Source organism: Littorina saxatilis, linkage group LG17, assembly GCF_037325665.1.
Source record: "Littorina saxatilis isolate snail1 linkage group LG17, US_GU_Lsax_2.0, whole genome shotgun sequence".
NCBI lineage: Eukaryota > Metazoa > Mollusca > Gastropoda > Littorinimorpha > Littorinidae > Littorina > Littorina saxatilis.
The window spans coordinates 14,117,410-14,140,363 of NC_090261.1; the positions used below are offsets into that span (position 1 = coordinate 14,117,410).

Genomic DNA, 22,954 nt, shown 5'->3' on the forward strand with positions numbered 1-22,954 from the left:
GTGTGTGAATCTATACTGATGTTGGCCTAGAAATTTCAATCAGTCGTTTTTGTTGTACAGTATTTGTAGGGCTTGTTTGTGTTTCCATAATCTTCGATATATTGATTTTTGATTTCATTTACGTTCAAATGTAAGGCTTCTTTTTAAGCCTACTGTCTATATGATACTTACCGAGACAGTACTATTCTTGCACATTATCTATTATAGGCCGAAAAAATTGGACAAAACGCTGCGTGGGTACAATTATCTCCCATAACCATGCGCCACCGTGGATCCCAAGCACTGTCTGAGTGCTTCCCCCTTACAGGATGTAGGTGGCGCGTCCTCTTTCTTTATGAGCTGCAGACCCTCAAAAAGCCCATAACATATCAAGAGGGGAGGCGGGAGGGAAACTCTAATAGTACTGTCTCGGTAAGTATCATATAGACAGTAGGCTTAAAAAGAAGCCTTACAGTCAATATAACACTTACCTCGACAGTACTATTCTTGCACAGAATACCAGAGTGGTGTGAGGGTGATATGTAGAGTATTAAACTCCTTAATCAAAATCACTTAAATCCAAGGATTAAGATACCCAGGCAATTTTCGAACAGTACTACTGTAAAAGAAAATATACCCAAGAAAAATACCTTAGACTGACGTGACCATGCTGGCAACCACTGCTTTGGCAATGCCATACGACTGGTCAAGCCTGAGACTGGAAAAGTCTCGCATATAGTGGTTAATAAACGTGGCTGGAGTCTTCCAGAACGCGACCGCCATTATGCTTTGGAGCGAGGCACCCCGCACGTGCGCCAACGAGGAGCCGATAGCCCGAATCTCGTGTGCCCTGATGTCAGGGACCACATCCACTTGAGCATGAACATAAGCCTGTTTGATAAGCAAGGTCAGCCAACGAGCTAAAGTTTGTCTAGAAATATCCGATTGGTACTTCGGATTAAGCGAGACAAACAGTGACCGCTTAGAAGACCGAAAGCTACGTGTTCTATCCAGGTACACTCTAAGGGCACGTACTGGGCAGAGGAAGCGATCAGGGTCATCATGTTCAAGAGTGGGAGCCAAGGCTTGAATGACTACTGGTTTGGACAACTCCGAGGCATTCTGATTCTTGGCTCGAAAGTCTGGTAGGAAAGCCAACGTCACCTGATGTGTGGTGAACTCAATGTCAAATTCCAGGCCACTCAAAGCTTGAATACCACTGAGTCTACGGCAAGTGGCTAAAGCGATGAGGAACACAGTCTTAAAAGTCAGGAACTTGATACTAATGCCTGCCAGGGGTTCAAACTCCTTGCTACGCAGGAGTTTGAGAACCAGGAAGACATCCCACTTGGGAAATGAAACCCGAGGTTTAGACACCGCTGCATTGCTAATACCCGAAAGGACATTAGCAATGAGGGAGGAACTGATCAAGTGTTCAGGTCTGCGACCAGTAGCAGCCGCAATCGTGGAAGTGATGGCAGATTTGTATCCAAGAAGAGTCTTAGAAGAAAGACTCTTCTTTTGATACACTTCCACCAGGAAGTTGGCCAAGTCCTGTGTTGAGGGATAAAGCGGCTTTATCCCCTTGGACAAGGCGAAGGAGGCCCAAGCTCTCCAGCGTAAGTCATAGAGCTGATTAGTTGATCGCCTCTTAGCGTTCAAGGAAAACTCTACTGAACTCTTGTGCAATCCTAGTGCAAGCAGTTTGGAGCGCACAAGAGCCATGCGGTCAAGCACAGACTCTCTGGACGTGGATGAGGGAGGCCTGATCGAGGCTGGAGCAGACTTCCCCCGTCCAGATTCAGAGGTAGAGGGTCTACGTGGGTGAGACCGCGAAGATCTGGAAACCACGGAGCTGTTGGCCAGTAAGGCGCGACCAAAATCAGTCTTGGCCGTTCCTGCAGATACTTTGCCAGTACCCTCGGAATCAGAGATGTCGGGGGATAGGCGTAAGCATCGAGGAGCCTCCACGAGAGAGTGAATGCGTCCACGTGGAACGCATTCGTGTCTCGAAAGGGGCTGACGTACCTGGGAAGCCGAGCGCTGAATCGAGTTGCGAACAGATCGATCAGAGGACGGTCCCACCTTGCCCACAGACGCCGTAGAACGTTGTGAGCGATGGTCCATTCTGTGGGGAGAACCTGATCGCCCCGACTGAGAATGTCGGCCAGGGCGTTCAGTTTCCCCGGAACGAATTGGACTGACATCCGGACCTGATTGGTCTGGCACCAGAGCAGAATCTCCTCCGCTAACAGGGAGAGGGACCGAGAATTGGTGCCCCCCTGGTGGCGAAGGTAAGCTAGGCATGTGGTGTTGTCCCCGTGGACCAACACATCCTGATCCCGAATCAGGAGGCGAAACTCCAGCAGAGCCCGACGAACCGCCTCCAACTCTAGAAAGTTGATGTGTAGGAGGGACTCCTCCTGGGTCCAGACCCCCTGGGCCTCGTGCAGGTCCAGGTGGGCCCCCCAACCCCGCGTAGAAGCGTCGGTGTACAGGAAGAGAGACGGCCGTCTCGGTTGGATAGGCACCGCAGAGTTGAGCCAGATCGGGTCCAGCCATTGGACTACAGCCTCGTGAAACCAAGGCCCGATCTGGACCAACTCGGTGTAATCGAGAGGCCTGGAAGTCCGATCTGCTACTGCCCGTTGCAGGGGACGTTTGTGTAGCCTTGCAAGGGGCAGCAGCAGAGCGACAGACTCCATGGAACCCAACAGTTCCGCCAGCCGCCTGTGAGGAACAGCGCGGCAAGCCTGAATGGAGAGGATCTTTCGCCTCAGGGAGAGGATTCTGTCCGGGGAGGGAGACACAGTGTAAAGCACTGTGTCGAACGCCATCCCCAAGTAGCAAAACTGCTGGGCTGGCACGAGGTCTGACTTGTGCCACTGTATCTGGAACCCCAAAGCATGGGTCCGTTCCAGGACCTGCCGGGTGTGTTGGAGGCATTGATCGCGAGACTGGGCCAGGGTGAGCCAATCGTCCAAATATTGACGCAGACGCACACCCTGAGCTCTGACCAACGCCGCCAGCTCCTTGACCACCTTTGTAAAAATCAGCGGGGCCAAGGACAGGCCGAATGGGAGGGCCCGAAACTCGAACACTGTGCCCTCCCAAACAAACCGGAGCAGATGTCGGTACCCCGGGGCCACCAGGATGTGGAAGTAAGCATCCTGGAGGTCCACAGACGTGGCCCAATCGTTTGGCCGGATGGCCAACCGGACCGACGAAGGGGTTTCCATCTTGAACTTGCACCTGCGAAGGTACAAGTTCAAGGTGGAGAGGTCCAACACCGGCCTGAACCTGCCGTCCTTTTTGGGGACGGTGAACAGGCGGGAGTAGAACCCCGGAGAAGGCTGAGAAAGGGGGTAGACAGCCTTCTTCTCGACCAACGAGTTCACCTCGTCTTGAAGAGCCTGCCATCTGGCAGGGTCTCGAGGAGGGGGGAACGTCAAAGGTAGAGCGGACAATGGAGGTTGTGACGACAGCGGTAGAGAAAACCCCGACCCCACCACCCTCAAGATAAACTGGTTGGAGACCAGTCTGCCCCACATGTCGCGGGCCCGAAAAAGGGAACCGACGGACGAAAGAGGGGCAACTTGAGGGGGCGTCAACGTAGGGCCGGGACTCACTGAAAATTCTGCTGGCGGGCAGGCGCAGGCTTGCGACCACCCCCCTGGTGGTGCTGCTTACCCTTACCTGTCTGAGCACCCTTCTTCTTACGCTTGGGAGCACGAGAAGCCGGGGCCGCAGGGGGGAACGCGACAGGCGCCTGAGAGGAGGAAGAAGGAGGCAGTGAAACTGGCTTCTTCTTCTTCTTCTTCTGAGGCTGGGAGCTGGAGGTGACTGTAGCACTTCTCTTACTCCCCGCCGACGTCGCCGAAGCAGCGAGGCCAACCATCAGAGAATCAGTGTTCCTCTGGCGTGTGGACTCCACCACAGAACGGACAGTGCCCGGATGAAAAAGGGAAGAAGGCTGAGGAAACGTGTTCCTCAGACTCTTCCTCATATCCGGAGGCACTAAAGAAGTAGCCAGAAAATGATCACGGAACAGGGCCAACAAGTGGACCCGTGTTCCAATGGCCAATTCTGCCGCAGTCGTCACGCACGATCGCACGGCATGCAAAGCCCGATCCACTCGAACCGTGTCAAGGACCCGAGTGGAATCGGACTCTGCCCGATCGGGAGGGTCCAACAGTGTGGACAGCGTGCTCATCCATGTCAAGGCCTGTGATTGGGCCTCGACAATGGAAGAAACGGTGGCCTCAAGATTGTGGAACGAAGCAGAGCTCAGTTCCACCTTCTTGACCGAAGGCACCTCCCCAACGAACACATCACCGTCAGCCCCACCCTGAACACTCGAAGTCTGGAAAGGGAGAGTTCGAGAGTCAAAGGGAAAAGGGAGGGACGAAACAGATTGGACACGAGGAAACAGTGGAGGTGCGCCTCCCGAAGGAAAGCACGGCACTGAATCCGCGTCCTCCCGAGGAACATAGGTCGCGTTCGCACGTGAATCTGTACTCCTCAGGCGATGTGCTGCCGCTTCCACCGTGGCACTAAGACTAGGGTGGAACGCGAATTGCTGGCGGCCGGATCGTTCATAAAACGAGCCGCCGGCAGACGCGGCGTGTGCCTCCCGCGCCCGGGCCGAAGCGGACTCCAAGGACGAGAGGGCGTCGGAGGGAAGGACGTCCTGAAACTGTTCAAACGTCCTTCTAGCTGTGCGAGGGAGAGCCTCCTGCCTCTCGTCCTCAGACTCCACGTCCTGTGTGTCAACCGAAGGGTTGGGAACACTAGACGACAGACGCTTAAGAGAGGCATCCGTGGCGTCAAGACGCCGCGTGATGTCTGTCATGTACTGTTGGAAAGTACGAAGCATAGCTTCGGAAGTTCCATCAGAAACCGGCAAGGGTAGAGGATCAGTGTTAACCTCAGGGCGACCCTGATCCTCCTCCCCATCGTCCTCTGACTCACTCTCCTCTTCACTTCCCGACAACTCCTCAACAGCAGGAGTGTAGGAAGCTTGAGGGGGAGGAGCCGAAAGTGATGAAGTAGACTGTGACGAAACGCCCACTGAAGCAAGAGGCCGCGAAGACCCCTGCCCCAAAGACGAAACGTCTCCAGCAGCCGAAGGGAGAGAACAACAAAAACCCTGCGACTGTTGGGTCAGTCCAGCCAACGAACCCCCGCCATTTATAGACTGAACAGGGACCCATCGGGTCTGATCAGAAAAGAAATGGTCCGGTCCGGTCGGGGGTGCCGATCCGGTCCGGTCGGGTGGTCCGGTGTTCCGGTGGTCCGGTCCGGTCCGGTCGAGTGGTCCGGTGTTCCGGTGGTCCGGTCCGGTCCGGTGGTCCGGTCCGGTCCCGTACCATCCGGAGGTCCCGTTCGGCACAGAACCATCCGTACCCACAAAAGTGTTCGGGTGGTTCGGTCCGGACGTGGAAACACCGTACCATCCGGACCCGTAGGTCCGGTGGTCCGGTGTGTTCCGGTTCGGTGCCAGACCACCCGGACCAACAGAGGTGGTCGGGTGGTCCGGTCCCGACCGGACCACTGGTCCCGTACCGTACCATCCGGACCCGTAGGTCCGGTGGTCCGGTGTGTTCCGGTTCGGTGCCAGACCACCCGGACCAACAGAGGTGGTCGGGTGGTCCGGTCCCGACCGGACCACTGGTCCCGTACCGTACCATCCGGACCCGTAGGTCCGGGGGTCCGGCAAGGGCCAGAGGTACTGTCCCGCACCGGACCCTAAGGTCCGGTACGGTCCCGTACCATGGGTCCCGTCCGGACCAAACCCGGAGGTCAAGTCCAGTCGGGACCCGTGGGTCCGGTTCGATCCCGACCCGTAAGCCTGGACCGTTCCGGACCCTTGGTCCGGACCATCCGTCACCCGAACACCAGACGCTAAGGAATGGCGTGGGGTCAAGACGGTCCGGTCGGAGGTGTCGGTTTGAGCAACAGAAACAATGTTCCCGTCGCCCTGACCATTCGACAGAAGTACCACGTTCTGTCGAACACCTCCACGTCCAGTAACTAGTCGGCCGGAGCGTTTCATAGAGGGACAGCCACCAGTCACACGGACGTCAGAGGGAACCGTAGTAGCAGTGGTCGTAGGCACGATGCCTGAAACCCCTGCCCCCACAGGACCGCCCTGAACGGGGTCAATTCGCATCCCAACCCCAGCGGGGAGGGAATTCATAGACCCCGTCATCTCCTCCGATCTCCCCCCCCATGAGTCCGAGACTACTGTCGAAACAGCAGTAGACGACCCAGCGAGGGAGTTCAGAGGAGGACCCGTGTCCCTCCTGGCTTCCACAGCGGTGGAAACCGAGGAGGGCACAGGAGAGGCACCGGAAAAGAAAGAAGTCGAAACCTGAGTCTCTCCCGTAGCCCCTAGATCAGATTCACCAACCCCCAAAGAGGGTTGGGAATCGACCCGCCCCCGGATTCGAGCCAGGGAGGAGAAGGAAACCTTCCCCCCAGGCTTGAAACCGGGAGGAGCTGAAGCCTGAGACTGAGGGCCGGACAACGGCGTCGAAGGGGGGGAAGCGTGTTCCACGGAAGGAGAAGGAGAAAGACGCTTTTTCTTTCCCCTCGACCTTCCCCGAACCTTCGACGGCGCAGCCCCGCCCGAAGTCCCAGGTTCAAGCCCAGCCTGTTTGAGCAAGCTCGCATTGAGCTTGCTCAAACAGGCTTTCTCCGCCCTCCCTCGCCGCAAACGCAAAGCGTTTGGGGAGGGAGAGTCGGAGCGCCGAAAGGTCCCCCTGTCCGTGCGCAAAACATGACGCTGTGCGCCCGGAGAAGGGTTGCCCCCGGCAGACTCTGGTTCCGTAGAACCAGAGCCCAAAACAAGACGAGACATCCTACCTCGCCCTGTACGTACCCTTAAAAAATAGAGAATTAACAAAATTCAAAGAAAATTAGGTCAATACTCAAGTGAATGAGGCGAAACGAGAAGCAGACGACCGGTCACCACGAAGTAGGACGGTAGGCACGCCGAGTCCGCCACACAACAACGGAGGCACAAGTTGGAAGAAAAACAACGTAGCCTCAAGCCAGAAGTGGAATAACACACAAAAATCCAACAGGTGGTAATCCACACAGAAAAGAAGACTCTAGAATCCAAAATAATCCGGGAGCGCAGCAGAAACACAGCCTACTGTCACGCGCGAAAAAAGAAAGAGGACGCGCCACCTACATCCTGTAAGGGGGAAGCACTCAGACAGTGCTTGGGATCCACGGTGGCGCATGGTTATGGGAGATAATTGTACCCACGCAGCGTTTTGTCCAATTTTTTCGGCCTATAATAGATAATGTGCAAGAATAGTACTGTCGAGGTAAGTGTTATATTGACAGACTTTTTACTTCATGGTGCTTTCTGTGAATGGTTGCTTGATGATTTGTCGATCATTTGTCGATCATAAACATTGCATGGGAACACGTTGCTGCTGTGTGTTTATTCATTCAGGCGTGTGTGTGTGTATTCATTCATGTGTTTGTTTATTCGTTCATGTGTGTGTGTGTGTGTGTGTATGTGTGAGTGAGTGCATGCATGTGTTTATTCATTAATTCATGTGTGTGTGTGTTTATTCATTCATGTGTTTGTTTATTCATACATGAATGTGTGCTTATTCATTCATGTGTTTATTAATTAATTCCTGTGTGTGTGTTCATTCCTTTATGTGTGTGTGTGTGTGTTCATTCATTCATGTGTGTTTATTCATTCATGTGTGTGTGTGTTCATTCATTCATGTGTGTTTATTCATTCATGTGTGTGTATGTGTGTGTGTATGTGTGTGTGTATGTGTGTGTGTGTGTGTGTAAATTTCTCACAAGATGCAGACCTCTTGAATCCAAAAAGAAACTCGAGAAAGAAGGTATGAGACCAGTAGGAAATAAAGAAAGGAAGCAAACAGTAAAGACAACTTAACCACAGCAAAGTGATGAAGGATATACCAATAGTGCCATACACATTACAAACATTGCCCTCTTGTACACACCATGTATACACACCAACTACATGTATATAAAGGGAATGTACCACATGCCGAGTTAAAAAAAGCGTTTATTCTCAGAGCAGAACAAGCAAGTTTGCAAATGGATGGTTCAATAGAATAAATACATGTATGATTTCAAATTCAATTTTTATTGAAAAAAAAGTGGTTGATGAGCAAATTTCATTGTGCTAAAAAAAATATGTAAGCCCCTCAACAAGAAAACTTGCAGGCTGGGAATAAAACCTCCAATTCATCAACCTCTCCAAGACTGTAATTGATGACATGGTCATCACAACAACACCACATAGTTGTTTTAGCAATATACAAAAGTCCTCAACAGTACACAGATTCTCCTCAGCTTTGATCTCACCAAATGCATGTGGAATTAAGTCTGTTCACCGTTGCATAACAGTTCTGCTCAGTAAAGCTTCACACACGTTTCTCGCTCTCTCCAACACACACTCACTATGAACATACTGACCTACAACTACCACCAACACTGGGATCACCTTCACTAATGCTGATTAAGATCTGGTTCCAACGCTATCATGAAAGGGTGAAGTATAAACACGTTGCAACCACGGCGTGTGCAAACAGGCGTCGCTTATCATAATGACACATGGTCACATTTCAGACGAACAACAATAGAGAAGATGAAACAGAAAACGGAGAGAAGAAGACGATTTTTGTCTCAACAGAAAGGTTCATAAGCCGCAATGGAATTCCATTTTATATCCAATTGAAAAAAGTTGGCTTTGATGGTAATGATTTACATCTTTTTCTTCTTCATCAGTTATGCAGCCACAATCGTCGTATCAAAAGAGTAAGTCAATGACTTATCCGAGGGAAAAAGAAGTTGACTATATTTTGATTTTGATATCCAACAAGAGTTTTCCAATGTGAAATTATCTTGAAATGCCTCTGTTATACAAAGCCCCCCTCCCCCCAATTTACTTTCTCAGTTTGACTTTGAGATAAAAAGTATCATTGTACATGTATTGTTTTGTATTGTACTGTACTGCATGGAATTGTATTTTGGTTCAAGGGTAAAACAGAGGTCATCTATTTAGCATGTCACATTTTATGATCATGATCATTGATGAGAGGTGGCATATGTATCCTTCAAAAACATGTGCATGGAAAAACAGGAAAAGAGAAAACCTTTACACCACAAAACCATATTTTTGATTCGCATCAACTTCAAACATTCATAGTTCAGACAGACAACTAACCTACTTGCCCTTATCATTGTCATGACAACAAGTACCACCCTTTCCCCCACCCTCACCCCTTAAAAACAACACAAAACACCAATACAACAATACAGTGAAATGCAAAGTTGAATGTAAGCATAATGGAAAAGAAAAGAAATTCTGAGAAAATTATGTCACAGTTCTGTGAACAACGGACCAATTCATAAATTACATTTCAAACATTCCAAGGCTTTTTCTTCTTCTTTAATTTGATGCAAATCATCTCTTCAAGGGCAGTAGCAAACTAGACAGTTTCTAACTTCAGCGCTTTCCATCATGTCCGCAATTAAACTGTTGCTTTCACTTTAAAAATTCGCCAATACCTTTGGGTATTGCAAAAACCCCTAAAAACATTGCAAAATAACTGGGTCTATGTGTATATGTGCGGTGGGGAAGAGAGGGAAAAGGGTGGGATGCCCTAGGATAAAAATAAGAAATAGCACCATTTTTGGAAGAGTAAAGTTAAAATCAAAGTTGTGCCACAGTCACATATTCATACAATAAAAAAAACCCACTACTGCATCATCAACTTGAAAATATGTTTTCTCTGTTAAAAGGAAAAGCGCTAGGTGCAAATTAATAAGATGGGCGCTTAAAGTAAACTAGAAAGAAATACGGTTGCATACAGCATTATATGTACAGTTGAACTGTTGGCGCTGCAATAGGGTGACACACGCACACACACACACTGGTCAGCAACATTTTTGATTAGAAAAATATCAACCTACTCTCTGCAAAAAGCTAAGAGAATGGACTGCTCTTCTCCGATATGCATCTGTAAAATACTTAAAAGGATTACTTTCTTCCTTCAGCGTCCCGTATGAAAATTGCAAACTGATTTAAAAAAAGTGAGTGCGTGAGTGAGACTCAGCGTTGCAACATTTGTGTATGACTGTGTGCACCATGTAGGCATGTAACTGAACTTGACCTGGCCTTGAAATAACCCTTCAAGTAAGAAAGATTCTTCAGCAACCCATACAACTCACAGTATGAAAAACGTTTTCAGCAACCTAGAACTCACAGTATCAAAGAATTTTCCACAACCTAGAACTAACACTGTGAAAGAGTTTTCTGCAACCCAGAACTGATTTTATCATAATGAGATTTTATGCTAATCAACTGATAAAAATTCACATTGCAGATTTCCCCCCTTGTTTTTCATGTCAAAATCAAGGGAGAAGACCCTAGGAATTGACTGACATTATTCAGAAAGGGTCTGGCAAGGGTGAAGGGAAGGTATATAAAATCAGAAAGTACTCCATGTAAAACTGCACTAAAGCCACTTACACTTTCCAAAAACAGCCCAAAAAGTTCCCCCGCATTGAATAGTAAGGGTAATCAAAGTAAACAAATATAGCACACCACAAAGAGAATACTTTAATGCTTCTCAAACAGTTAAAAGCAGAACTTCAATAACAAAGTTAAAGCGGAGATATGCAGAGACGGATCGACTTTGTGACAGAGAGAAATCAAACACATAACAGCAAAACCATTTCTCTCCATATATATTCTTTTGAACAACTCTTAAACGGTAAACTCTTGACTAAACATGAACCAGCATGATGCAAACTTTAAAGTTTGTTTCAAATGATATTAAACAACGCATGGTGATGGCAAAAAAGATAAACAGGTACTAACAGTTACTCACATTTGTCAGAATGTCACTGGAAAAAACCCTTATCGTTTCTCTTCAAATTCAAGCCAACTTTCATTTTAGAGATCTTGTCGACAGGCTTTAACAAATCTCATATTAAGTTTAAGTGAGGCTTTATTCCTTTATGCTCAGAACAAAAATAAAACAACTTTTAACATACTTTTGATCCCATTGTGACCTCAAAACAAGGTCAATTTCTTAAAAACGAAGAAGACGTTTAATTCACGCTACTAACCTGTTCAACTGTTCAGGAAATCTGGCTGTTCCAAGCACAAACAAAGCAGGTTGACAGTCAACCACAATTAACTCTCAATACTTACAATAATAATAACAGTGGAGATGGAACAAATATTTAAAGGCAAAATACAGATGTGCAAATCACCAGTTTGGGTACAAACATCATGTAAAATGACATTATAACTTCACTTTCAATAATCTTCAGTGTACATTGTATAAGCATGTTTCTCTAATGAAACTGGTACACGCAAATAAAATACATGTCTAACCAAGTTCTGACCTTGCAAAGGTCAAGGTCAATAAACTGTTATCCAAAAGCAAACATCCTCATATCTATTTAACCGTTATGATAAATGCCTTTAACTTCACAGCCATGTAAGTTGTGCAATTTTATCCCCCTCCCCCCTCATACATACCACTAAAAACAGAACGCCTTTGATTACTCATGCATGTCAAATAATACACTTTTTTCTCTCAAAATGAAGCACAAACCTAACAAAGCTCCACAAAACAATTTTATCGCGATGAACATCCTAACAACCAACAATAAAAGAAACATTGAAAAGCCAGAATGACAACAAAGTTCTTAAAGTGAAACAATAATAACAGAAAGCAGATGATAACTGATACCTCACTGATATCCATGACAAGTATTACGTGTAGTCTTGTGTTCTGCGCATACACTGAGTGTACTTAAAGCTACCGTCAATCTCACGTAAACCATCTAGGCATCATCCACCACAGATCTGTCTGTCCAGGCTTTGTCACAGGTAAGAGCATCGTCCACATGCACACGTAGTAAAAGTCAAATGTATGACCGTTTTCTGCGTAAAGAGAAAATTGGGTGAGGACTTAATTTCACATATTGACACCAGGGTCAGTTTTAAAATGAAATCAGCAGGAAATTGGCGCTCTGGCCAGGATACAGCCACTCTGCCCAGTGTACAGCCACTCTGCCCAGTGTACAGTCACTCTGCCCAGTGTACAGCCACTCTGCCCAGGATACAGCCACTCTGCCCAGGATAGTCACTCTGCCCAGTGTACAGCCACTCTGCCCAGTGTACAGCCACAGGCTTGATTTATGCTATGTGTCCAAGAGAAAAGATGCTGGAACTCCATGTAAAAGCCTGAGCAGACCTGTGGCGGTGAACATGGTTGTTTACGCAGGAAGGGCCGTATCTTTAATCACAGGATAATCCACGATGTTTTACTCTCGTTGAATGAAGCTGACTGAAAGCTCTGGAATTGTCACTGACTTCACTACAAACTAGCCACAGTACAACTCATGCAACACAACACAGACACCCACACGGGAAAAAAAGAAGCCTACTTTTGCGCAGAAAAGCACAGCCACGCAAACACAAACACTGCCTCTTTCACTCTGTTCCGCACACACACTCTTGCCCTTGGACAGACTCTCTCTCTTTTTCTCTCTCTGGGCCTTTTACTCCTCGCTAATTCTGCTAGTGTAGTAGTTCCAAGTCTTGACGCCCTAATTAACGGAATGGCACTGCAGGGTTATACAAAGTGATCACATGATCCACAGGAGGGTTGCTCTCATCGGTAAAATCGTTGTCACTATGCTGAAGCAAGTCTTCACTTTTGTTGTTGTTGTCAGTTTTTGTTTTTGGACAGGAAACACAAGCGCAAGACTTGCTGTTGCGTGGTAGGGTTGTTGTGTAGCTCAAGTGTCTCCATGGCTGACTGACAATGTTTCCAGTCCACGGGACGCCCGACCGATTTCAGGCAATGTTCGGAGCAGCCAGTCTATGCCCTTTTGTCTTACCCGCCATACTGAGTGGGCGACCTCACTAAGATCACACAACTGTTTACATATTAGTACCTTCATATACAACTTTTAACTAATGAAATTTGACATTGCTAACAGATTCTGATACAGCCAAAAGCTGTAACTTATCAAATCATAAACAACACCCCCTCCCGCCCCGAACTGTCTGAGAAGCAAAGCGTCTTCACTTTCTCAATCAAAACCTAAAGTGAAGTTTTGCAAGAATCAATAAACATTTGGTTTTACAGGAATCAATAAACACTTTAAAAATGTGTATCTTTCTAGCTTAACACAATTTTGTGCTATAACATGAACATTGTTTATGATCACCTGAGTCTATCATTTTAATTAATCAGTCCAGTATTTTATCATTTACCCTGAACCTCAATGAACTAAAGTCTATCATCTGTAGTTTCTCACAATCGTGTTCTATTCCTTCTCTCCTGGTCCCCATACCTGACACAGAAGGGTGAGACAAAAGCACTGATCTTCACACTTAGACATGAGATGTTTCAATAAATGACGGGTGCCAAGAGGCCCAGCTGACATGATGAATGTTAACTGCCAGTCACCAATAATTCACCGCTGGTGCGCAGGCTGGCCGATAAAAAAGATGCATGGCGTATACATGTAATTATAGTGTCACCGGTCTGGGTCAATAAGTAATTTCTCAGCAAAACTGCCCTACCACCGGGCTTGGGCAGCAAGCATGATGAGCTGAAATACTGATGATCCGGCCTGCACAAACACCCACACGCTGGCGGTAGCGGGCACTACCATACACTATTACCTCATTGATGGAACACACGCGTTGCCTCAATCTTCATAGCCGACTGGCAAAGACTGCGCTGCTCACACTGAAATCATCCCGTCAGGTGTTTGTCTCGTTTCATCACCTGGGCTAACACAACCAATGTTTCTCTGCTTGGTCTATGTTCATCTAGTCTGTCCTATACGTAGGAGTTCATGCTCCCTTGGTCCGGCGGACTGCTTCGTTTGGTGGCCATGACGCCCGGGCCCATGACGTGATGGGAGGGGGGGCCCAGGTTCACGTTTTTCCTGTCTATACCCGCCGCCGACGTGGACGGCTGAGTGGCGCTCACTGCCGCAGAAGTGGATGCGGCCGTCGTTGCAGCCGATGCTGCAGAGTTGTGAGCGTCCAGCATCTCGATGAGAAGGTCACAGAAGGTGACGCAGCCTTCCTGCTTGAGGGACTGGAAGTAAGCGATGCCGCGCTCGCCCGCCTGTCGTACGTGGGTGAGGAGGAGTAGGAGGTTGGGGACGCGACGAGAATCGTCTCGGTGTGTGGTCTGCGACACCTCCACCAGCGCGTCCACGATCATCTGACGCATCTCCACGATCTTGCTGGAGCTGGATAGTCGCCGCACCTCTGTGGGAACAAACACACACATCATGAAGGTGTCAAGCAAAATATGCAGGTCATATCATCTGCTGGGGAACATCAAACACACACACACACACACACACACACACACAGCAGGTGTCAAGCAAATTATGCCAGTCATATTCTCGAGCTAAACCAGCTGACTTGAGTGTAATCATGTGGATTTAAAAAAAAGTGTATGACAAGTTAAAAGTACTGTGATGGCATGTAAATGTCTACACCTGTCACTTTCCCGGCCCCAATTGTCTTATTCCTTATCTCTAAAAAATTGTAAAATGACATATTTCTCTGTCCCTAATGTCCTTATCATTATTCTCATCATTAAAAAAAAAAGAAGAAGTTCAGTCATACCTTCCCCTACTGCCTATAACGACCACCCCACAGGATAGGATTTTTCTACATCTTTCTTTATTTGGTGTTTTACGTCGTTTTCAACCACGAAGGTTATACTATATCGCGACGGGGAAAGGGGGGAGATGGGATAGAGCCACTTGTCAATTGTTTCTTGTTCAAAAAAGCACTAATCAAAAATTTGCTCCAGGGGCTTGCAACGTAGTACAATATATTACCTTACTGGGAGAATGCAAGTTTCCAGTACAAAGAACATAACATTTCTTACATACTGCTTGACTAAAATCTTTACAAAAATTGACTATATTCTATACAAGAAACACTTAACAAGGGTAAAAGGAGAAACAGAATCCGTTAGTCGCCTCTTACGACATGCTGGGGAGCATCGGGTAAATTCTTCTCCCTAACCCGCGTTTTTTTTCTTCTACATCACCTTTCCACAACGACAACCTGTCCATAACAACCACTTTAAGTCATCCCTCTGGTAGTCGTTACAGACAGGTTTGACTGTATTTCTAACATGAATTTATTTGTTTGTTTGTTTGCTTAACGTCCAGCCGACCACGAAGGGCCATATCAGGGCGGTGCTGCTTTGACATATAACGTGCGCCACACACAAGACAGAAGTCGCAGCACAGGCTTCATGTCTCACCCAGTCACATTATTCTGACACCGGACCAACCAGTCCTAGCACTAACCCCATAATGCCAGACGCCAGGCGGAGCAGCCACTAGATTGCCAATTTTAAAGTCTTAGGTATGACCCGGCCGGGGTTCGAACCCACGACCTCCCGATCACGGGGCGGACGCCTTACCACTAGGCCAACCGTGCCGGTTATATCATAACACTGGTAGAGACCATTCTCCAGGAACAGTCAAACCCAAAATGCTTCTTTGTATCATGGTGAGAATTAAAAAAACAAGGGTTGACCATAACGGGTCAAAACGCCGCCATGTGGTGAAACAGGGGTGGGACATGGATACAGTCAAACAGTTGACCCGTGTCCGCCCCGGGCCGGATTCCAAACCGGCCGCGACCTTAAGTCACGCAAAACTGTTTCAAACCATATTCAGAGAGAGAGAGAGGGAGAGAGAGAGATAGAGAGAGAGTAGTCACCGACAGAGAGGGGAAGTTAAGAGAACAGAGACAGACAGACAAGGAATAAGATGAAATTGTTTTTATATTGATTTCGGAAATTCAATTTTAATAATAATTTTTATATTTTTTAATTTGAAGAGCTTGTTTTTAATCCGAATATAACATATTTATATGTTTTTGGCCCTGAATCTTTACTATCTTCTAAAACGTTCCTAAGGAAGGGAGATAACTCAAATCAAAGTTATTTTTCAGCAAACTGAGTATGTTGATGGTAATACTTTTACACTGTCTGATTCTTATAGAATATATAGAGTCGAAGTGAGAAACAAAATGCTAGTAATAACATAAGACCAAAACATTATTTGGCAAACGAGTCCGTACCATGGAACCACACACACCAATAAAACAAACTCCACTGTTACCGCCCAACGAAGCATCCAAATATCGGAGCCACGTAAAATGAAATTGAACAAAAGCATGACGGCTGCCAAACCAAAACACTGATCTAAAAATATAGATCAGTGAACCAAAAAAAGGAAAGGGAAGTAACCTGCGGGAATTCCCGCACAAGTCACTGGGTTTCGTCCTCTGGCTCGGTTTGTCCGTTAAAAGGTAATATCTTCCGTTTGACTACGGTTAGGAATGTAATTTTTTGCATACAAAAAACAAAGCCTATTTCTAACAATTTGACAAAATTTGAGCTTAATTGACCCAGAGATACAAGTCTTACCCGACAAACACCGATTGACTGACCGCCCGCCCGCCCGCCTCAAACAAACAAACAAACAGACAGAGCGAATCCAGTAAGCCCCCCATTATTCTAATGGCGGCTTAAAAAAAGGCATTGGCGTTCAGAGACATCCTGCTTGCTGCCGCGCGACCAGAGAACATTTTCACTCTTTATCTTCACTGCGCTGGCTGCAAAACCCCTCCACGCGGAGGTGTTTTCAGACTTGTCAGACACAGGGTGATTGGCGCTTCCCCGTTTCCTTGATACATGGCTACAGCCACACTAAATTTCAGACTGTAAGAATTGTTGACATCATGCAAGGTACCTTTTACATTGCACTAAGGGTTGTTTGTACATGATATGCTCCTCTTCATTCTAAAGTGCAGTTAAAGGGCATGCCATGGCATAATTACTCAACACTTTCTTCACTCATTTGCTATGGCATGCCCTCTAACTGCATGCAGGGATCGCGTTTACGCACGATTTTTGCGTATTTGACGCATTTTAAAAGTCGCTAACGCGTTTTTTTCCCCGCGCCGCGTAAGCCATACGCAAAAATATTGTAACTTTTTCTTGTCTTCACGCAGCGCTTTTGCTCTGACTTAATAATCACCCGATCCTGAAACTGACTATAGGGCTCGAGAAGTGACGACACACATGAAATCTGCGCGTCAAAACTAAAGTCCGTTTCTTTTTGCATCGAAGTATCGCAAACGAACGTAACGAGGGTATTACCAGATAATGTCTTGTCGGATAATGAAACAGACATTAGCTGCTCTCCCATCTCGCGCTTCCAAAAGGCGGAAAGTGTGTCTAGTCGTATTAGAGCGGGAAACAAACTCGCAAGGCCTGAAGGTTGGAGACAGCAGGGGTGTTATTCGACAGGCGTGCGCGGAGTTCGACAGGAAAACTCGCCGTTTTAGGTAAGGAGTGTCTTTAAGTCTTTCGTGCGTGTTTTGTTTGTGTCTGTACGTGTTTTCGTAGTACGCAAAAATATTGGTTCGTGACGCGTTTTTTTCGTTTCGTTGCGTATGACTTACGCGTTTTTTAAAAAGCTAGCGCGATCCCTGTGCATGACAATGCATTTTAGTATGAGGAGGAGCATACCACATACAAGAGGACTCAGTGCGATATTCTGAAGGTGAAAAAAAGAAAAGAAAAGAAAGACGTACCAGCGTTGACGAGGACTGTGGCCTGCAGCAAGAGCAGCTCCTCCTTGGTGACGGCAAACTGCACCATCTGCTCCGACACCGCCGACACTTGCTCCAGGATCTCCGTCATGCCCATCACGCTCCACAGGTGTCTGAAACAAAAGTTTGCAATTTCATTAATAAAACTCTCGTACAAGTGTACACATTTGGGATCAAACAAAAGAGTCAATATGTTACAGATGTCCTGTTCTGGTAAACGACCTCAGTCATTCTGCCATAAGTGCAGGCGGCTGGTTACACCTAAACACTCACACATCAGGGTAGCGCGACTCTGTTGCTTCGAGCTTTCCACTGGGAGGAAGCGACCTGAATTTCCCAGCAAAAGGACAATAAAGTAAGAAGAATGAAAAAATGAGAATATGGTTAAGTAAATTATCCAAGAAACATTTTTCCAGTGAAAAGAAATCTTTTTGTTGTTGTTTTGTTAATTAAACATTCCATAAACTTACCTACCACTCTTTTGTTTTGATTGAAGAGTCCAAGGGAAAGTCTAATATTTCCTTTACGTTCTCTTACTAGAGTAGATGGTCTAAAATGCATGCAACGCTGTAGTATTATAATTTATACTACACTTTTTTAAGACCGAGTTTAAAGTCTGCAATATCTAAACGATTTACTGGATACTTGAAAGAAGAGGTACAGCTTGTGCTAATTGAAAGGACAAGTATTTGAGCCAGTGAGAGCGCTGCCAGGGCAGGTTGTATGGCAAGTCTGATTGGAAGACCCCACAGGATGAATGAACACTAATTTTGAAGTGATCTTCCTCAGGCTGCAAAGTTATCTGCCCCTGGCATCTCTACTGGCTGTACTGTATTGATTTCTTTCATGTTTGTAACAAGACATAAAGATAACTAGAAAGCACTCTAACTGTAAACATAATCAATCTTCTGAAGCTTGTATCAATGTTGGCACATTGCCATTTTTTTAACAGCCACAATTTTACCTGGGAGATCTACAGTTCTTATCTCCGCAATAAATTCACTGATATTGATAAACCTAATATTTCTGACCCATGCTAAAATAAGTTTCTTTCTTTATTTGGTGTTTAACGTCGTTTTCAACCACGAAGGTTATATCGCGATGGGGAAAGGGGGAGATGGGATAGAGCCACTTGTCAATTGTTTCTTGTTCACAAAAGCACTAATCAAAAATTTGCTCCAGGGGCTTGCAACGTAGTACAATGTATTACCTTACTGGGAGAATGCAAGTTTCCAGTACAAAGAACATAACATTTCTTACATACTGCTTGTCTAAAAATCTTTACAAAAATTGACTATATTCTATACAAGAAACAAGGGTAAAAGGAGAAACAGAATCCGTTAGTCGCCTCTTACGACATGCTGTGGAGCATCGGGTAAATTCTTTCTCGTCCCAACCAATATGGGACTCCCCCTAACCCGCAGGGGGTATGCTAAAATAAGGAACTAGCTGATAAAACCAAATACTTTAGCCCTGTAAGATTAACAAGAAAGACAATGAAATGTGTGACATATCTGTCTAGATGGAAGTCTGGGGAAAGTGCCCTGTAAGATTAACAAGAAAGACAATGAAATGTGTGACATATCTGTCTAGATGGAAATCTGGGGAAAGTGCCCTGTAAGATTAACAAGAAAGACAATGAAATGTGTGACATATCTGTCTAGATGGAAGTGTGGGGAAAGTGCCCAGTAAGTAACAGAAAGACAATGAAATGTGTGACATATCTGTCTAGATGGAAGTCTGGGGAAAGTGCCCAGTAAGTAACAGAAAGACAATGAAATGTGTAGCTTACCTGTCTAGATGGAAGTCCGGGGCGAAGACGAGATGCTTTCCGTCGTGCTCCATGGAGCGGAAGGCACAGTTGAGGAGCAGGAGCTCCATCCAACAGCACTCGATCAGGTGAACCTGGTCACTCAGCGACAGGTCCGTGTAGCCTGCAGCAACATGATGGCACAATATTTCAAAGACCATATCAACGTCACAGGAATTGCTGATACTATCCAGTGCTACAAGTTCAGTTTGGATTTAAACTGGAAAGGGACTGAAAATATCTATAACCCACGCACATCAGCTTGTGATTTATCAAAACCTGTGAATCCTTTTTTTTTTATTTTTATTTTTTTATACCTCAAGCATAACAGAAGTTCAAGTACATAAGTAGAAAAGTATTTCCAAGCCTGCATCAAAGTCACGAGAAAAATACTTCAAACTTCAGTCAGGTGAGTCAGTGTTGAGAGCACTGTCAAGCTAAAGTATACTGCTCATCTCATATATATGTCTCCACCGTCTGATTAAAATAATTGTTAATAGGGCCAAAAATAGAAAGGCCACAACATAAAAATGTTCGTTTCAGATGGCAAGGCCAAAAATATTACAGTAGGTAGATCGGCAATTTATTTATTTATTCATTATTAAAAAAATGTGTGTATTTAATATTTTTTACCTTTTATTTTAATGGGTGCATGTGACTTTTTATTTGCCAGAAATTGTGCGAGCTGTGTCCTCAGCATGTCGCAGAAGAGTAACTTTACCATTAACTAAACAACTCTAACATGACAAAACAACAAAAGAAAACACAGCAGACAGACTAGTTCTTTGAGAACAGCATCATGAATTCAGTACTGACCTGGTACATGCTTGGCCCAGTTGATGAGATAGACGAGCTCTCTGTCGGCGATCTTGATGAGCGTGTTGAGCAAGTTGACCCTGCTCAGCGGCTGGTCGTGATTATGGTAGCTCTCTAGCACCGGTAGGGCGGCCTTCTGTAACGCCTCCAGGATAGACAGACTCCGCGACCGCTTGGCGCTCTGCAACACACAACAATGCTTTGGTTAAAACAACTTCATAAAATATTGTGCGAAATATGATGCTGCGTACCGTACATGTAATTCTAGTTATGGAGGACAGGAAGTGTACATACATTTTAATCAAGCCTTGTTCACGTAATCCAGTCAACAAGATCTTCATTAAAGAATGATTTGTTTCCCAATAGAAAATTACAATGTGCTTGTAAAGTAAGCTACTAACTGGCTATATGTGCATTGGTATCATGAATATAAGTCAAACCTGAAGTAGAAAAGAAAAGAAAAGATTTTGCAACAATCTAAGAAAATTGGATGTAAAAATATCTTTAACAAAGAAGTATATTTACAGTCTTTACGTAGAGAAAAACAAAGAAAGCAGAGCCTTTCTTTCTTTATTTGGTGTTTAACGTCGTTTTCAACCACCAAGGTTATATCGCGACGGGGAAAGGGGGGGGGGGGGGGGGGGGGGGGGGAGATGGGATAGAGCCACTTGTTAATTGTTTCTTGTTCACAAAAGCACTAATCAAAATTTTGCTCCAGGGGCTTGCAACGTAGTACAATATATTACCTTACTGGGAGAATGCAAGTTTCCAGTACAAAGGACTTAACATTTCTTACATACTGCTTGACTAAAATCTTTACAAACATTGACTATATTCTATACAAGAAACACTTAACAAGGGTAAAAGGAGAAACAGAATCCGTTAGTCGCCTCTTACGACATGCTGGGCAGCATCGGGTAAATTCTTCCCCCTAACCCGCGGGGGGTAAAGCAGAGTCTTAATAGGGAATCAAGTGCTAGTGGGGTAAGACGAGTTAGAGAGTGGGGATCGAGTCTTAAAATGGGGGTCTTAATTGAGAGGTTCCACTGCAAAAACGAAATCCAATAACACGTTTAACATCTCATATACACGCCCAGGACCTATTGTCTGCAAACTGTGTGCACAAGCAGTTTCAAGCTGTGTTCACGTAATTAAGTCAGCATGCACTACACTGAAGAATGATTCACTGATTGCCTGCCAAGCCACAGACTTAGCCTCTAGCAATATACCTTACCAACACACGTCTCTACATGGAGCCACTCATGAATTATTAACGACATGTAGGAGTGATGACGCAAACATGGCTCAAAATATCTCAAAGGCAAGTGGTTTTATCACACTATCTTTACTAACTGTGCATGTGCATTCTTATAGCTCAGTTGGTAGCGCGCTGGATTTGTATTCAGTTGGCGTCAGTCAGCGTGAGTTCGATCCCAGGTTCGGCGGAAATTTATTTCACAGAGTCAACTTTGTGTGCAGACTCTCTTCGGTGTCCGAACCTCCCCCCGTGTACACTACATTGGGTGTGCACGTTAAAGATCCCACGATTGACAAAAGGGTCTTTCCTGGCAAAATTGCTTAGGCACAGTTAATAATTGTCTACCTATACCCGTGTGGCTTGGAATAATAGGCCGTGAAAGGTAAATATGCGCCGAAATGGCTGCAATCTACTGGCCGTATAAAATTTCATCTCACACGGCATCACTGCAGAGCGCCTAGAACTGTACCCACGGAATATGCGCGATATAAGACTCATTGATTGATTGATTGATTGATGTGCAACAAATTCCCCTGAAGGTTTTTTTTCTCAAGAAACAGGTGCGGTTTTTTGTTTGTTTAGTACAGATGAACCCTGACTATAAGACAATCAAATATCTGCGAATATCAGGGTTTCAGAAAGGGAGTTTTAAATCAGGGGAAAATGTACAGACGCTATGAATAGAAAATCTGAAAAAGCTGCAAAAAGTCTGAACTCAAGGAGACTTAACAGGCGGATTCCACTGTAAATCCGGGATGTGGTTAAGCATTCGGCAAAACTTTTAAAATGTCGAAAACTTTGTCATCATTTAAGCAGATTTGATACAGTTTTTTACATGACAGGGAAAACTGGATGCTTTCTTAAAAGTTTGGAAAATAACTGAAACTTTACTCGCAACTTTTGCAAATTTGCAAAATAAAATAAATCCTAGCAACATAATTGCTACCTTGGACGCAGATGCTCCACCCCCATTGGTTGCGCTGTCTGTGGTGTCTGTAGAGTCGGCACGGCAACGCTTGCCCTTTGGTGTTGCCCCGCCGCTACTACTCTTTCGATCTTTACGTTGGCTACCTGTTACAGGAAGATCGTGATCAAAACAAAGTTAATTACTGCAATTCAATAAAATGAAACTGCTTTCTGAGCCAGTCGTACATTTGTACCTAGTATTATAAGTGTGAAGAAGAGTTGGAAGCCATACTTGTGCATGTGTGTGCGTAGAGAGAGAGAGAGAGAGAGAGAGAGAGAGAGAGAGAGAGAGAGAGAGAGAGAGAGAGAGAGAGAGAGAGAGGGTGAGAGAGAGAGGGTGAGAGAGAGAGGGTGAGAGAGAGAGAGTGAGAGAGGGTGAGAGAGAGGGTGAGAGAGAGAGAGAGGGTGAGAGAGAGGGTGA

General features: G+C 45.8%; 1 protein-coding gene across 3 annotated transcripts in view; it reads right to left on the minus strand.

Moving 5' to 3' along the window:
• Positions 1 to 22,954, minus strand: part of LOC138953858 (estrogen receptor-like) — a 171,882-nt gene that overhangs the window by 29,635 nt on the left and 119,293 nt on the right. For 2 of the 3 annotated variants that reach the window (XM_070325817.1, XM_070325815.1), the window contains exons 6-10: positions 22,514 to 22,638; positions 20,310 to 20,490; positions 19,476 to 19,617; positions 17,666 to 17,796; positions 8,027 to 14,299 (exon numbers count right to left, since the gene is read on the minus strand). In XM_070325817.1, the coding sequence (XP_070181918.1) occupies positions 13,860 to 14,299; positions 17,666 to 17,796; positions 19,476 to 19,617; positions 20,310 to 20,490; positions 22,514 to 22,638 (1,019 nt within the window). In that variant the 3' untranslated portion in view covers positions 8,027 to 13,859. Of the gene's footprint in view, positions 1 to 8,026; positions 14,300 to 17,665; positions 17,797 to 19,475; positions 19,618 to 20,309; positions 20,491 to 22,513; positions 22,639 to 22,954 lie in introns of those variants that run through there. The other variant, XM_070325818.1, reaches the window with a different exon arrangement.